The sequence below is a fragment of the Anguilla anguilla genome, chromosome 12, assembly GCF_013347855.1.
Source record: "Anguilla anguilla isolate fAngAng1 chromosome 12, fAngAng1.pri, whole genome shotgun sequence".
Taxonomy (NCBI): Eukaryota; Metazoa; Chordata; class Actinopteri; order Anguilliformes; family Anguillidae; genus Anguilla; species Anguilla anguilla.
In genome coordinates, this window is record NC_049212.1 from 13295202 (window position 1) to 13311304 (window position 16103).

The 16103-nt window shown below is 42.3% G+C and overlaps 1 protein-coding gene across 8 annotated transcripts in view; it reads left to right on the top strand.

The window, feature by feature from the left end:
• The window catches only part of igsf9ba (immunoglobulin superfamily, member 9Ba), a 103682-nt gene that overhangs the window by 77154 nt on the left and 10425 nt on the right, over positions 1-16103 (top strand). For all 8 annotated transcript variants that reach the window (XM_035385447.1, XM_035385449.1, XM_035385448.1 and 5 more), the window contains exons 13-17: positions 6648-6823; positions 7654-7880; positions 9555-9639; positions 11334-11495; positions 13170-13215. In XM_035385447.1, the coding sequence (XP_035241338.1) occupies positions 6648-6823; positions 7654-7880; positions 9555-9639; positions 11334-11495; positions 13170-13215 (696 nt within the window). The remainder of the gene's footprint in view (positions 1-6647; positions 6824-7653; positions 7881-9554; positions 9640-11333; positions 11496-13169; positions 13216-16103) is intronic.

A 16103-nucleotide genomic window follows, 5' to 3' on the forward strand; every position in this document is an offset into this window, starting at 1 on the left:
GCAGTGTGCCTGGAATGTTTTCTTTTTTGGTGTCTTTGGCAGAACCAATAAAATGTTCAAAGGGGAATGCCCTCATCATAACATTGTCAGAACCAAACAGTAATCTGAGCAGATTCTTCCCCAACATTCTGGAAATGTTATGTTTTACTGTAGCTGGGACTGTATTTATCATTATATGAAATTTTAAACTCGTCATTGGTATTGCATGATGACTAATGATGAGATGTGTATCATGTAATACAGGACAGACAATAAATGCCTTAATCGTGCCACAGTGGCGGCCTACATTCACTTTAGACAGTGCACCGCACATCACTAGTCTTCATTCAAACTGAATAGCGCTTTGTCATAGCAAGTGTGCTCTTGAACAGAAGGAGGGTTCCTGCTTCTTAACCTTGAGATTTGAGGGCGCCCACAGTTTTTTAACAATTCACTGTGCCTGTACAGGGCCATAGTCACTCAGATAGAGGCTTGCTGTCCACCATGACACTTCTGGGCCATTGCAGAGATTCGTATGAAAATATTTCCGCAGTGACATTATCAAACATTACTACATTATCGTTGCAATATGCCTGACTGGGGCATTGTTATACATGGCTGTGTATATGGAGCACCTCTTCATGAGGAGAAAATGTTGTGCCATTCTGTATAATTAGCTTGCACTTTCAGAGTGAGGCCCCCATTCAAAATCATGACACTTGCGCGTGACTTAAAGGCTAGGTCACGCACCATCGTCACGTGCATTAACGAGACAGATTATCTGTCTGTTGTTGCTTCCAGTGGAAAGAAAATTGAATTTAAACAGGTTTTTTACACTTGACATCCAGCCATATTAACAAAGGTTTTTGGGGGCTTTATAGAATTGAAAACAACAGGACTTATAGAGATTGTATTCCCATTGTGCCATTTTGTGTGGCTTTTATTAGGAGAAAATGAGAATACGCTTTCTTTCTTCTTGCTGTACGAGGCTAGCATGCTGTGCACGTATGCTGTTCAGTCATATTATCATTCTTCCTTAGCCTTGCCTTTCACAGTGACAGACTGCAAACACAGAATTCTGTATTTAGAAACAGCTCCAAAGCTGCTGTTCAAAATGATAAAAGAAGATTGGATGTCAAGGACTACAATGGCACCATTTTTTTGCGGTACAACATTGACTCGATTACATATGTTTTTGCAAAATGTTTGATGTGTTCGTTCACACACGTGCACAGCCTGATTCATATGCATTAGTGAGGGACCTGGCTATTATCTCTGAGTTTATTGAATTGACTTTGTGGGCAATTATTTCAATTTTCCTCCTAATGCATTAGGAGCTGATTGTGGGTCAATGTTGATAGGGTCTGTTGAAGATGAGGACATTTGACTGAGTTCTCACAAAGAAAGTCACCTACTGTGTGTGTGTGTGTGTGTGTGTGTGTGCGCGCGCGCTTGTGTACGTGTGTGTGTGTGTGTCTGTGTGTGTCTGTGTGCATGTGAGTGTGTGCGTGTGTGTGTGTGTGTACGTATGCATGTGTGTTTGTGGGGGGAGGAGCATTTACTATTGCGGTGCTGGGAGGAGATTTAACTTAAAACTGTGTAATGTTTTGTCTTTAGTATTGCTGTTTTTTTTGTTTGCTTTTTTGGGGGGGTGGGGGGCTTCAGGACTACTAAAGCCAAGTTTGTCCCTCTAGCTGATATAGCCCAGCCTCATAGCCTCTGCTTTTACCTACGCTTTACTGAAAAGGTCACGAGGTTCTCACAAAGCAGGAATGATTTCCTCCACTCCAGCAATCATGTCTGCCCGGTAGAGTGTTAGAAGGGCATGGGGCAGCTGAATACTGAATGAGGGTATCTCACACGCAGGCTGGGCTTCGTCAAACACGTCTGTGAGTGGCTAAGGAGCAGACATGTTTGATATTTGTATCGGACTTTCTTAGCTCAAACAGGAATGTCAGGCTGAGACCTTTTATTTGATTTGACACTTGTTGACCTCTGTGGCGATGAAGGGGACAAGGAGATGACATCATTAAGTAAAATAGGATGCATACTTCACAGACCATGAAGCCAAAAAAAAAAAAAAAGAAAGTATTTTAAACAATTGTTTTGAAGCTAGGAAACTCCCACACCGGATGCCCATTTGCCTGAACCCATTCACTGCGAACCCAGGGAAATTTAAAATGGAGCCGCTTATAAATGCTAAGTGTGCAGCCATTAGTGAGGCTGTAATGAGGAAAATGGCGGAGGCTAACAGGCGGAGGTTTGAAGAAGTTTCGTCCTCTGGGCTCTCCTGACCATAGAGAGGGGCCGTGGGGTGGGCAGTGCTCCTACACAGAAAAGGAATAATGAAACATCCTATACAAAGCGTGCTCACGTTCTGCTTGACCCAACCTCACCCTACTCCCACTCTCTCTGTCTCTTCTGTCGGTTTTCCAGGAGCTACAAGTTTGAATCCGCAGAACCTTAGAACACATTCCCGATGAGTATCAGTGTCATGACTATCCCATGTTTTTCTCCTATGAAAGTGATAACCAGTTTTTTATTTATTTATGGGAGTTGGGTAAGGGCACTGTGCATATTGAGCCATTTTTAAATTGAGATTTACATCTATATGATTGATAATGGAGTTTAATTGGTAAACGGTTGCCATTTGGTGTATTATATAGCCTATTTATTCGCTGGAATGTTATACTTACATGTATGACACAAGCTAGCCGGTAGAATGCAATTTAAATAAATTACAAACATGAAAAAGTTTTCACAGTGTTTTGAATGCTTAGAGAAACCAGAACACATTAATTGAGCCCTTCCTGTCTCCATGGAAGTAATTTCTATTGACATTATTAGAGTAATTGTTATAAAGGTTTTCCGATTTCGTCTACAAGGAGGCATAGGTGCTTGTTTTGTGACCAGACAATCGCATCTTTGAATGGGCGGTTGATTGCCAACAATAGTCCTGATCTTGATTCACCTTTCATTCTGAACTATGAACACAAGTGAACTGCACTTACTGATGTGAGTCACCTCGTATCTGAATGATTCATTCTTCGAGTGGCTTTTTATAAAAAATGATCTTCCCTACTGGGCATGACCTTTAAGGCACAAGTGTTCATTTGTAAATTCATTTTTAAAAAGAGCTGTATAGGAACTGATTGAATCTGACAAGGATACAAATCAGATGTCGTGCCAAAACAGCCGAAACTGAGCTTTTGTTGACGTCACTGTCACCGTGGTGGCGGGGGGGGGGGGGTTGTGGGGAGGTGGGGGGGGGGGGTGGTACTCATCGCCCCCTCACTGTTGGGGACAAAGGTGCAATTTGGAAGAGCTGTACGAGCTGCAGGTGACGAGGACTCAGAGTCCCCCCGCTGCTTTCTGATTGGAGCAGACTGCAGGGGCGCAGGTGAGGGCGGAGCTGCTTCCGTCCTTCAGAAATTGCAGCAGTCAGACTGACTGAAATTCGCTACACAGGAAGCAAGCCGGCTTCATGCAGTTTTATGGAGGGAAATATGTGAATTACAAAATGTCAGAACATCAGGAAATCTCCAGGAGAATGGTCACTTACTAAAGTAAACTAAAACCTTTTAGACTGCTGGATGATTATATGACAAGATTGGAAAAACAGATAATGAATTAAGCCATGGCACTAGGGGAAACCTAGTCTTTATAGTAATTGCCATGTTTTTTATTAATATTTGCACATTTTGAAGTGTACATCAAATGGGTTGGGATGGTGGGGTTGTTTCAAATACACATAAGCATAGAACCATTAAAAACATATTTAAACATGGCCACTGCATTGAAAGATGATTACATACATATCAAGATATATCTTGAATAAAGCTTCCTGCATATAGCCATGACTGCTGTGACTGCATTGAGTTAGAGCCTGAATTTAACATCTTATCCAACATCTTGGGTGTTTCTAGGGTAGGGCTTTGCTCTTTAAGCCTGTCTGAAACACCTTGACAGGAGTTCGAATCCCGCAGCATCTGAAGACAGCCTCTCGCATGATCATTGCTGGGGGTTGACTGTCCTTCTCAGTCCATTTCACCTTGTCAGTCACAGTAACGCCGCTGTCCGGTCGATGTCTACACCCACGTGCGGTCTTTACCGGCTGCAAACTTGCTCGTCATTAACTCTTTGAATTCCTTTCTGGCAAAACGCGCCCCCCCCCCCCCCCCCCCACCGGGGATGTAACGCATTGCTGTCGAAGCCTGGCAGTCAGAGACTGTAGTGAGTTAAGATGTGTTCTCGTCTGTAATGCCTCGTCGTTTGTTGTCAGAGAGTAATGAGGTGGGATGAGACATGCCTTCGCACGTGCGAGTTTGATGTATTCTGCAGAGTGGCGCGGTGACAGTAAGCTGTCTTTGATTTGCTGCGGTCGTTCATCCCTTTCCCGCTCACGTGCATATCTGTCTCGCTTCACAAGTAGCCGTCACTGAATATTCAGTGATAAATCATTTGCAATCTAGACTGTGTGATGAATAAAAATAACAGCAATGGACTGCATTAATAAGTAGCTTTCATCTTAAAGATCTTAAAGAGGTTTACAGTGAAGAGGTAAACCCTCTGGGGGGGGGGGGGGGGGGGGGGGGGGGGGGGGGGGGGGGGGATAAAGTGAGAGCACCGAAGTGGGTGTAAGACTTTGGTGCATTCCTCTTCACTGTAAACCTCTTCAAGATGATAAGATGAAAGGCACTTATTAATGCAGTCCATTGCTATTATTAACTATTATTTTTATTTATTGTACAGTGCATATTACAAACAACTCTCAATATATATTACATTTTATATTGAGTGTGTGCTTCTTAATTTGTCAGCTTTAATAAATGGCTGCTTTGAATTTCTGAAGGCAATATGACTAATTAATGATGCTACGTATGGTTTACATAGTATGCGCGTAAATGCATGTGTAGCTATATTAATCTTAATATAGACGTCTCCAATTTTCCAATATTTATAGGAAATCAGAAGAAGCCTTCGGAAGAAGTGATTATGGGAAAGTAAATAACAGTGTGCAGGGAATTTTAAAGTTTACTCCACAGCTCCCCCTTTTGCAGATTCCTCTTCTTGTTCAGTTCATTCAGTCGTTTGCTGTATTTATTTTATATGAATTATTTATTTGACGCGCATGTGACATATTGCGAAGGGGAAGCCGTTTGAAATAACGGTCTCCTCCCACAGAAGCCTCGCACGAGCGTCTTCCGCGAAGCGTCAGCAGAGCCTCGCGCCCCTACGTGGCGTGTTACGCGCGCCCGTGTCTACATGTCTCTGGACTGCTCCGTAATGTGAAATGGCCCTTTGATTACCATCCGGAGCCCATCGCTCGTCGGCGGTCTGCGGCGGCCGCGGACACGGCCGGGGCGTTAGCTCAGAGTGCGCGGCGGCTCGTGGCGGTAATTCATTTCTCCCGACGCACTTCGTCGTAGCCGTAATAGCGAACATAAATCGCGGGCGACACGCAGTATATAAACGGAATGCGTGCCGCTTATTCGTGTGCGCACGCAGGTCTCGTGCTCCCAGTCAGCGGTCCCCCTGTTTAATAATGCATGAGCGCGTGGGCAGGGGACTACAGCGATGAATATGGGAATATAAATCGTATTATTACGCCGGTGGAGGTAGAACAGATGGCATGCCTCGCGCTCCTTCTCTGTGAAATGGTATGGGAAATTCATTCCGTTTCCCATCAATATTTGAAAGTGCAGACCTCTCTCTCTCTCTCTCTCTCTCTCTCTCTCTCTCTCGGAATGCTAAGGTGTCAGCTTCTTTGGCACAGTTCTTTCTTTGTCTGCTTGGCATTCGGCAAACGTATATGCAACGATATGAACTGTTTCTTGTCTACATGCCTTTTTATATTTCACATCAGAATGCTTCGGAAGACATACGTCTCTCAGTACACTAAAGAGTGACTGTATTGGTTCTGGAACATCAGTCCTTGCCAGAACTTTGGAGTTGATCTTGTTTGCCAGGGTTTCCACAGTCGAAAACACTTGAAAATATTTTCTGCCTGGAATGTCACTGAGAAGTCACAGAATCTTGTCAAACACCCCACTGTCACTGAAAGTTGTTACTCCAAAACTTTATGTCATATAATATCAAGTCTTGCAGTCACTGTGTTGATTTTAAAAAGAATTGGTGGGCTGTCATTGGTAGGCTGCTGGATTGTTTAACACGTTGAGCTCTCAAAACGTAAAAGTATTTCAGTTTCACATTATTACTATTATAGCAGTAAAAAATAATCCTTGAAGATAATGCAAGTGTCTTTGAGGTATCACTGCACTGTCAGAAAAAGTTTTCACATGTTGCGAATGAGAACCATAATCCATGCATTTGGATGGTCCAGTTTCTCTCTTAAATTGTATCAAAACATTTTCTGCAAAAAAAATGTAATCTTGCTGTATGCATGAAAGGCAATTCTCTCATAACAGAATTTTTGCTTGTGTGGTGGTCATGCTTGCTTACTGTCGAAAATTCAGCCAATGACATACCTTCCCAGCAGTGTCATTGCTCAAATCATCAAGTCCATCAAAACATAAAATAAGAAGATGTATCCAAATAAATAAATTATTATTGTTATTTTTTAAATAAATAACACACATTTGCACCTGCTCCATGCCCACCTACATTATGGCGTGATCCGGGTGGATCTGTGCCCCCTTGGCTTGCAGGGTGAAGCGGGCACAGTTTGGGCCGCACGACTGGCGCTCGGTCGCCGTGCCCGGCGCCCGAAACTGGCTGCAGGTGCAGGGGCTGGAGGCGGAGACGGCGTACCAGTTCAGCGTCCTGGCACAGAACAAGCTGGGCACCGGCCCCTTCAGCGAGGTCGTCACTGTGAACACGCTAGGTGGGTGTGGCCCCGCGCCTTCAGCTTCCTGTCCGTGTCTGTCGCTGAACACTCGAAACTCCCGGGTGGCAGAAGCTTCTCGCTTCAAGAAAACCCCTGCCTGTGGGTTCACTTTTATTTAGTAGTCCGGTAAATTTATGTTACAGTAATGGCTGTACCTGCCGCACTGATTTGTGTTGGCGAAAAAGTATAAGACAAATGTTAATTGAATCATGATGATTGGTCCCTGGTCTTTGATGGATATGGTATCAAAAGGGTCATGTCTAGTTATAGAAAGTGCCATTGGTATTGCATGTTGAAGCCATACTATGATTTAGGATTTATAAAACAACCATGCATCTATGATGCGCTGGTAGTCTCTCTTTGCCGAATCCATGCTTTCCTGCCTGTATTTCTTCTCTAAAGTGTGTTTGAGACATTATTGGGTGTGGTGTGGGTGGGAGGGGTGGGTGTGGCTACAGAGCCAGCGGGGTGTGATCAGGTTTCAGCAGAGCATTTGTAGCTAGCTAGGTCCTGCAGAGCCGGAGGCGAAGAAGTAGAAGTACAGCAAAGTGAAACAACAAGCCAACTGGGCTCGCTCACTCAATTGCTTTTCCTCGATGGCGACAGTTATCGAAAAGTGGGGACATAAATATTTAAACAACATGAAAGTGGATATAAAATATAAAAACCAAGCTGAGAGTCAGGAAAGAGGGTAGAGGAGGAGACTGCTTTGATTGTAAACACATGACCACAGCTAGGTTAGAAATCTTGCAAAGTATGCCTTTCACCTATTTCCAACAAATGTACATTTCAGGTGTGTAAGCATGTCGTTTCTCTGTCGCCCACAGTATTTCCTATAAGTACCCCTGAAACACTGGTGCTGCTTACCCCACCAAGGTGCCTCACAGCCAATCGGACACAACAGGGAGTCCTGCTGACATGGCTCCCTCCAGCCAATCACACCTCACCAATCAACCATTACATCATGGAGTTCCGCCTGGTGGAGAGGTGGGATGTCTTAGATGATGCAATCCCAGCTGGAGAGACTGAGCTGCTGGTAAAAGACCTTGTCCAGGTAAAGGTGAAGTGGTTCATCTGACAACACCTCACTCACACAGGCCAGCAAATTACACACAGTTAAATGGAAAAGTATTGGGACAGATGTGTCAAATTGGTTTTTCCTCCATACTAATCAAAGTTGTTTTTTTGTCAAATTTATCATAGACATTGAACTGTATTACAGCAATGACGTCCAATTAGTCAAGCCAGCATATGCATTGCGACAAATGACCGGCAGCTGTTTCAGATTTCATAGGTTTACAGTATTACTCTAATTATTTATAAACGGAGAGATGTAAGTGTCAGAGCGCAGAAGGACCGCTGAAGTGTGCAGGAACACATTGTCCTCCAGTATTCGGAGACATGGCCGCAAACCCATTGGATGGAAGTTTGTCATGCAGTGAGACACCGATCCAAAGCAAACAGAAAACCTAACCAAGGAGCGTATCAGGACGAAAAGGCATAAGTGTTAAATGGCCCATCAGTCAGCAGATTTAAACCCCGTTGGACATGCTTTTCACTTGCTGTAAAGGAAACTGAAGGTCAAACCCCCAGCAAACACACAGCGACTGAAAGAGGCAGTGGTGAAAGCCTGGCAGAGCATCTCAAAGGACACAGCTGGACACAAATTTGACACACCTGCCCAAACACTATTGCAGTTAACTTGTACTTATGGAATTTGCCATTTGAAGAACATGGTCTGATATGAGGTGGTATTTCAAATGCCTGTTGTGTTATGAATTTCTTATTTGAATTTCGGGTTTCTTTCTTCCTGTCAGCTTTCTCCTGTTGTCAAATAACTTGATTTATTTTATTAATACAGAATAGCCATCTCACCAGGAAAAAGGAAAATAGAAACATTAAAATGTTTGCTGATGACAACAACAATTCAGTCTTGTCTTGCCTTGTCACTTTGCCCATTGTCTGGAGAGCACTGATCACAGAGTCAGGCCCTGGGCTTATTTAACAGACAGAACGTTCTGTTCCATTTCAAATGTTCCTTTTATCGAACAGGAAGTTCACTCAGAATGGTTTTCCTACATTTAGCAACACTCCTCGGCCGATGATTCATGGATGTGTCATCATGGGAGCGGGAATGTTGGTTCCGCTGTGTTGGTGTTGGGGCCACATATCGCGAAAAGCTAAGGCCTGTGATTGGCCGCAGTATAAATCGCTCTCTCATTCGCCACCCTGTAGAACAGATAGTCTGTCCGGTTTTTGGTTTCAAACATTCACATAACATGATGGTGCTCTTGAATATGCAAAATTTATATATATATATATATATATATATATATAATGTAAAAACAAAAAGGCTACAGTAGTTTTACCAGAACTTTACTACAATACAGTAAGAAGTTGCAATCATTTTGTGCTAGCCTGTTAAATATAATAAAAATATAATAATAATGAATAATGAGATGAATGTTATTTTTTATTTTAATTGTCCTCTTAATGTGTGCTAGAATACCTCAGTACGGCCATTCTAGCCATTACAGAATGAGTGCAATCCCCTCCCTTCCTCTTTCCCATTTTAGGAAACCGCAGACATTTCACAATTTTTGCTCATGGGTGTGACAAGAACAAAGGGATTCTATCAGACGTGATTCGTACTTGCTGTCAGCTTGGAGCGTAATTGTACTGCATGATGAAAGACGCGAGTTTCAGTAACACGTGGTCGGTTTTGCAGGACTCGTGGTATGAGTTTCGGGTGATGGCCGTCATGGAGAACGTGGTCAGCGAGAACAGCAACATCGTGGGCGTGTCAAGTACAGGTGAGGCCGAAATCCTGATTATAGATCCCACTGCGATAAACCTGCGCTTAAACCTGATACTGATGCATCGCACACAGCAGAATGCAGCGTGTCAAATCACATTTGAGTGATGTGTCCTTCATTTACCTGTGGAAATTTCGCTCGCCAGGACACTGTGTGCCATTTCACTGGCAGAGACAATGGCACCTTAAATGCGGTAATTCTGTGCTATTGTTCTGCAGTGCAATTGCTAAAAATAAGGCTCGGAGAACAATTTACTCGAGTATGTATATCTCTGCAGCAAAAGCAATTACGGTGTTTTTTTTCTATTCTTTGCTGCCTCCTGCTGGCCACAAATGTGTTTACATTTAAAGAATCTCGAATCTCGTTCAGCACAATGTGTTCTCCAAACTTGAAATACTTGCAACAGCCTATACTCTCGTTAAAGTACGCTGTTAGTGCATGCACAAGAAACAAAATGGTGGAGACAGTTTTCTTTTTGTATGAATTTTCATGTGTAAGACATGCATTCAACCATACCAGCAGCTATACCCTGCTCCTGCTGAATGGCTGAAGCTAAGCAGGTGTGGGATTGGTTAGTAATTGGATAGGAGACCTTCTGTGAAAGTTGCTGCTGTAAGTGGTGTTAGTTGGCCCTTAGGGGGCAATCTTCCTTCTGGTCAAATAAAAACCCCAGTGCCCCAGTGCAGTGATGGGGACATTGCTGTAGGAGTTGCCATCTTTCAGATGAGATATTAAACCGAGGTCCTGACTCACTGTGGTCATTAAAGATCCCATGGCACTTATCGCAAAGTGTAGAGGGTTCCCCAGTGTCCTGGCTAAATTCCCAACCTGGCTCTCTCAGTGTGCCGCTTAATTATCCCCCGGTTTAATTGACCAAAAATCGTTTTCTCCCTCTCCACCTCAGCTGATGTGTAGTAAGCGTTCTGGTGCAAAATGGCTAATCTGCATCACCCAGGTGGGCGCTACACATTGGTGGTAGATGAAATGAGTTCCCCGCTCATCCCTGTAAAATGCTTTGAGCATTACCAAAAATAAATAAATTAAATTAAAAATCGTAAGAATAAAATTCTTATAATGCTTTGCTGGGAGAAGCATGCTTCTTTACTCAGGTGAGGAAGAATGGAATACAATCCCAAATGAAATTAAATCCTTATATGCCCATATTTACTTACTTACTTTTTGACTGCTTTTAATGTTGCATGTGTGTTGAACATGTACTGATTTTATAATGTGTACTGAGTAGCTTACAGGCTACACCCTTTTCCTGTCAAGTCTTCAGGACTGGAAATAAGTCATGTGACTTCAGTGATATCCTAGTAGATTAAGTACCATATTCATGTCTGTGCATTAAATTTTAACTTATCATATAAATTCAATAAATCTGTTATTATTATTATTATTATTATACAAATATCATAATCATATGCATACCATACCATTCATTTAGTAATAATATAATGAAGTAGACATAATATTTTGTACTAATAGTATTCTAAAACATCTTTTGTAGCCTGCTTTTTTCATTTTTAAAAGGAAGTGAACTGTTAATTTGAAAGAAAATTTTGATGCATACACAGTAAGCACAGGATACGTTGTTCAAAATGGAAGCACATCATTCAAGCACCGCACTCCTTCCCCATCAGTTCAGGTTCCGTCCCCCTGATGCACATTTTGCATGTCCCCCTCCCCAGATTTGTTCTCCGCCCCGGAGATGGCGGACGAGGGCCTGGCGCGGCCGGTGGTGGCGGGCATCGTGGCCACCATCTGTTTCCTGGCGGCCGCCATCCTCTTCAGCACGCTGGCGGCCTGCTTCGTCAACAAGCAGCGCCGCCGCAAGCTCAAGAGGAAGAGAGGTGAGGCCCCGCCCACAGAACCCCGCCGCCCCTGCTGACTGACGGCTGTTAACGCCTTTCCCTCATACCTTCTCCCCCAGAGAGTGCGCCCCCTGCTGGGTACTGTACAAACACCACCAGTGACCTTTCATATATTTTGGTGCAATAAATCTAGTAATAACTGCTTGTTCCTGTTTGAACTTCAAGCTTCAGATTCAGTCAGTGTGAAATAATGTGTAATGGTGGAGTAGAGAGACCTGTACAGCCAGGGTATTAATAATGAAATTTCACCACTCCCACAGTGGTCAGAAGTTTTGAATAATAACTCCTGGGCCAGGTTTCTTTCGGTAGCTGCAGGGGCTGTGGGATAGCAGAGAAACAGTGAGTAATTCTGAGCCGATAACTGAGATAAAGACCGGGCCTGGGAGCAGGTTTGTCCAACAGGATGGATTCACCAGCCCGAATGAGGCGGTAGTCTGAAAGGACAGAATTACCATAACTGAGGTTACCCAGCATGATTACACACCATTACTTGCTTTTGAATATAATTCCAGCGCAATTCAAAAGGCCCGTCACAACATACTATAAAATGGAGTGGTTGCATTTTTGTTCACCACTCAGCATTAATGCATTTTTTCAGACTTAGCTCTAACGGTGCAAGTTATATTGATATTATTATATAGGTATTATAATACCTATATATTATATAGGTATTATATGACTGTAGGGGCTTCTGGGTGGCTCATTCATTTATGACACCATGCTGTGTTGCAGTAATGAGTCCCATTATCCAATCCGGGCCGTGTCAGTGCCGACAGTGACCAGTAGCTCCATAGGGCGATGCGCAATTGGTTGCCCAAGAACGACTGCATGTCGTATTTGCTTATGGAAGGTTCTCCCCCATCTCCACTCTGTGCAAGCTGGGTTGTAGTCTGCGGTGTGAAAAGAAGCAGCTGGCAACACCACGTGATTCAGAGGAGAACCGTCGATGTCCGCACACTCGTCTGCAAGAACACGACTGCGGTTGCATGTCATTGGACATTACAAATTAGGTGGACATTGGACATGTTCAGCCCCTTATGCCAAATTAATTAAAAATAAAATTAAAACATTAAAGATTGTATGACTGTGCCACCTCGTTTGTGCTGTTTCCGTCCAAGCATACTGATCCACAAATTGTTTTGGTGCTTGCTAAACACAAGCAGATGGATGAGTTCATATATACAACTGAATTGAGTGGGAGATGAGAATTATACATCCATTATTACTCTAGCTTAAACAGTGGATTTCTTTCTGAGAGTACAGGAGATGCAGCTATTCCTCTAATGAGATTTAAACCTGCCTGGCTAGTGATGAGGCCTGCAGTTACCTTCTCCTGGCAATGATGTGCATTTTAATACCTTGCCTTCTTTGTCTTTTTTAAGCTTAATCTTTTATCATGTTTTTTGTCTCTTCTCTATAATATTGAATGGCCAGTTGTATTTGTAAGTCCAGTTCAAACCTATATTTTTACAGAGTATTTTAACCCTCTTTTTTTTTAACTTGATCCGTATGGTTTTACTGATACATTAAGGTACCAAGTATACAAAAAGATGTGTAACGTGTGTGTTTGGAGGATTGTTTTGTTTGACATGCATAGATGATTTGTGGTGATGGTTTGTCTTTCTCATTTCTCTCTCTTTTCATATCCTCCAGATCCTCCCCTTTCGATAACGCACTTCAGAAAAAGCATAGAGACACCGTAAGTTGCCGTATCTCACGTGGGTTGCAGACGAAAGGGAGTGAACCTGTGTAACAGATGCATTGCCATTCCGATCTTCGCTCATCACTTGTTTTGCACCATCTTTCTTTGCCCTCAGAGTCTCCGTGACATGTTAATAAAGCTCTCAGATGATCTACTGTAAGGGAATGATTTAGTTAAGCAAGAAACGGGCCATTCAGCCCATGTAGTCTTGTCCTTTTGCCAAGAGTCTCGAGTGTGTCCAACACTGCGCTAGGACTTGTACTGAACATTCAAAAGGTCTCTGCGTATAATACAATACTTAGTCTTGCTAATCTGGGATGACTCTGTGATCATTTTCCTTCATAATTTATTTATAGCGTAATACAATAGCAACATCAATAATAAGTTTATCCTCGTAAAGTACATCATATGTTTGACGCTAGAAACCAGTTGTGTTAACCCACTTTGCCCTTTTTATACTCACATGACCAAAACATCTTCATACCATTTTTGACAATCTGTACTTAAGTTCAAATGAATTATCATTAAAGCACACTACACAGAATTAATTAAGGGCTATTTACACACTGTCTGTGTGGTAGTTGTATATGGCTTTCAGCTATTTTCAGAATCTCTACTAATTAGGAGACATGCTGCTCTGACCTCTTAAACTCCTAGTCAAGATTATGTCTAGAAAAAGGCTTTTTTATCATTTTATTATTTCCATGTGTCTGTGAAAGTTTTAGGGAATAGTTGTATAAATAAATTGAATATAACCAGTATTTCAGTAAAAGTTATTTATAGAAAAAAATAAAAATGTTTTACTATTCATTGAGTGTATTAATTACTGACCAGTTTACCATGCAAAGCAGAGTATGCATACTGCAATGTAGTTAATGTTATTTCCTTACACTTTCAGATTGCTGGCTAATGACTGTGTCCAAAAGTATCTGGACACCCCTTAGTCTGGGGATGTTTCTTGTGGTTTGGGCTAGACCCCTTATTTCCAGCGAAGGCAAATCTTAATGTAATGACGTTCTAGACGATTCTGTGCTTCCAACTTTGTGGCAGCAGTTTGAGGAAGGCCCTTTCCTGTTTCAGCATGACAATACCCTTGGGTACGCAGTGAGGTCCATATAGAAGTGCTTTAGTTGAGATCAGCATGGAAGAACTTGATTGGCCTGCACAGAGCCCGACCTTTGGGATCAATTGGAATCAAACTGCAAGCCTGGCCTAATCACCCAATTAGGGCCCAGCCTCACTAATGCTCTTCTGGCTGAATGGAAGCCTTGCAGCAGTGCTCCATCATCTAGTATAAATCCTTCCCAGAAGAGTGGAGGTTGTTATAGCAGCAAATGGTGGACCATCTCCACATTTATGCCCATAATTTTAGATGAGATGTTGGATGTGCTGGTGTCCACATACAGTGCCTCTGGCCATGTATTGTATGTTTTGCGATGCTTCAAAAGCAGTTTTACTATAGTAAAAAAAAAAAAAACACAACTGAACAGTGTAGTGGGGAAAAATTAGCATTAAATACTGCAAACGCAAGTACAGAAAACACAAACTACAATATGCTAACTAACATGCAGGTGTGTGTGTGTGTATGTATTTACTTGCCTGTGAAGACTTGTACATTTTATCATAGTGTACGAAACGCATTGACAGTGTTGGAAATGATCAATGCAGCTTATAAAGAGTGACAGGTTTGGGGAACAGTATGCAAGCCATGCAAACTCAATTCATTTTTTTTCCCTCTTCAGTAATTAAAATATCCATTATGCATATAATGAGATCAGAGAACAATTACACCGGATAGAAATGTATAATTAATGCATAAATGTAATCTATCAGTAATTTTAGTCACAGTTTATTTTAAGAAGGTCATTTACATGTAATTACGCATGTAGTTTAACAAGTCAGTATTGTGCAAGAGCAAGAAAAGTCTCATCTCAGCCCTGGTTTTAGCATAAAATATAGGGCCATTTGGCCTCTTCAGACTTGGTCCTAGGGAACCCCTGTGTTTGGTGCTTTTGGTCTTCCCAGTTCTATGGTTAATTATTGTTACTGAAAACATCACATTGTTCACATTGCAATTCAATATTTATGTTCAGTTTACCCAGGATCTAGTCTAGTTTTTTTATCATTTCCTTCCACAAAGGAAGCATGAAAAGAGGCATGTAATAGGGGATGAAGGGTCAATAATCAGGCATTGTAACCATCTTAGCTCAAGCAGGATTTGGCCTGTTAGTCCATAAACCTCTCAGTTTCAGCCAATCCACCAGGTTACCTCAGGCTTCACCGCGGTAGGATACAATTTCGATTCTTGAGACAATGGTGTGATATTTGGCAGTATCACAAATTTTGGACCCAGCTAACACGATCCAGCTAACGCAAGCTAACACGGTGTTACGGCATACACATGCAAACAAAATGAGGTTGAGAGAGAAAAAGCCTGTTGACATCATGTTTAACAGAAGGAAACTACCACAAGTGATGACGTGGTCAAGTCCAAAAAAAATAAAGAACAATGTTGGCAGCTTTGCTTGAGAATAAACTAGCGTACGATTATGCACATTAAAGAAACATTTTGCCATGATTAATGGATTTATTTGGTCCTAATTTAAATTGTAAAAAGTACATGCCTTACATATATGTACAGTAGGAGTGAATTTATGGGACAGTTATACCCAGACAGGGATTTGAAAGGCAGATGCCCGCTTACCATTGGTTAGACCTTCTCTGCATGCCCAGGCTTTTTGCTTTCCCATGTACAGTATGATTCACTGTGCCTTAGGAAGAAGTCCGGAGCGGCTTTCATTGGCAGAACCATGTTCTCCTATCTCTTGTTCTGTCTCTGTATTGATTTTTACTCTTTTTTTTTGGGGAGCATAGCCCCATTGACG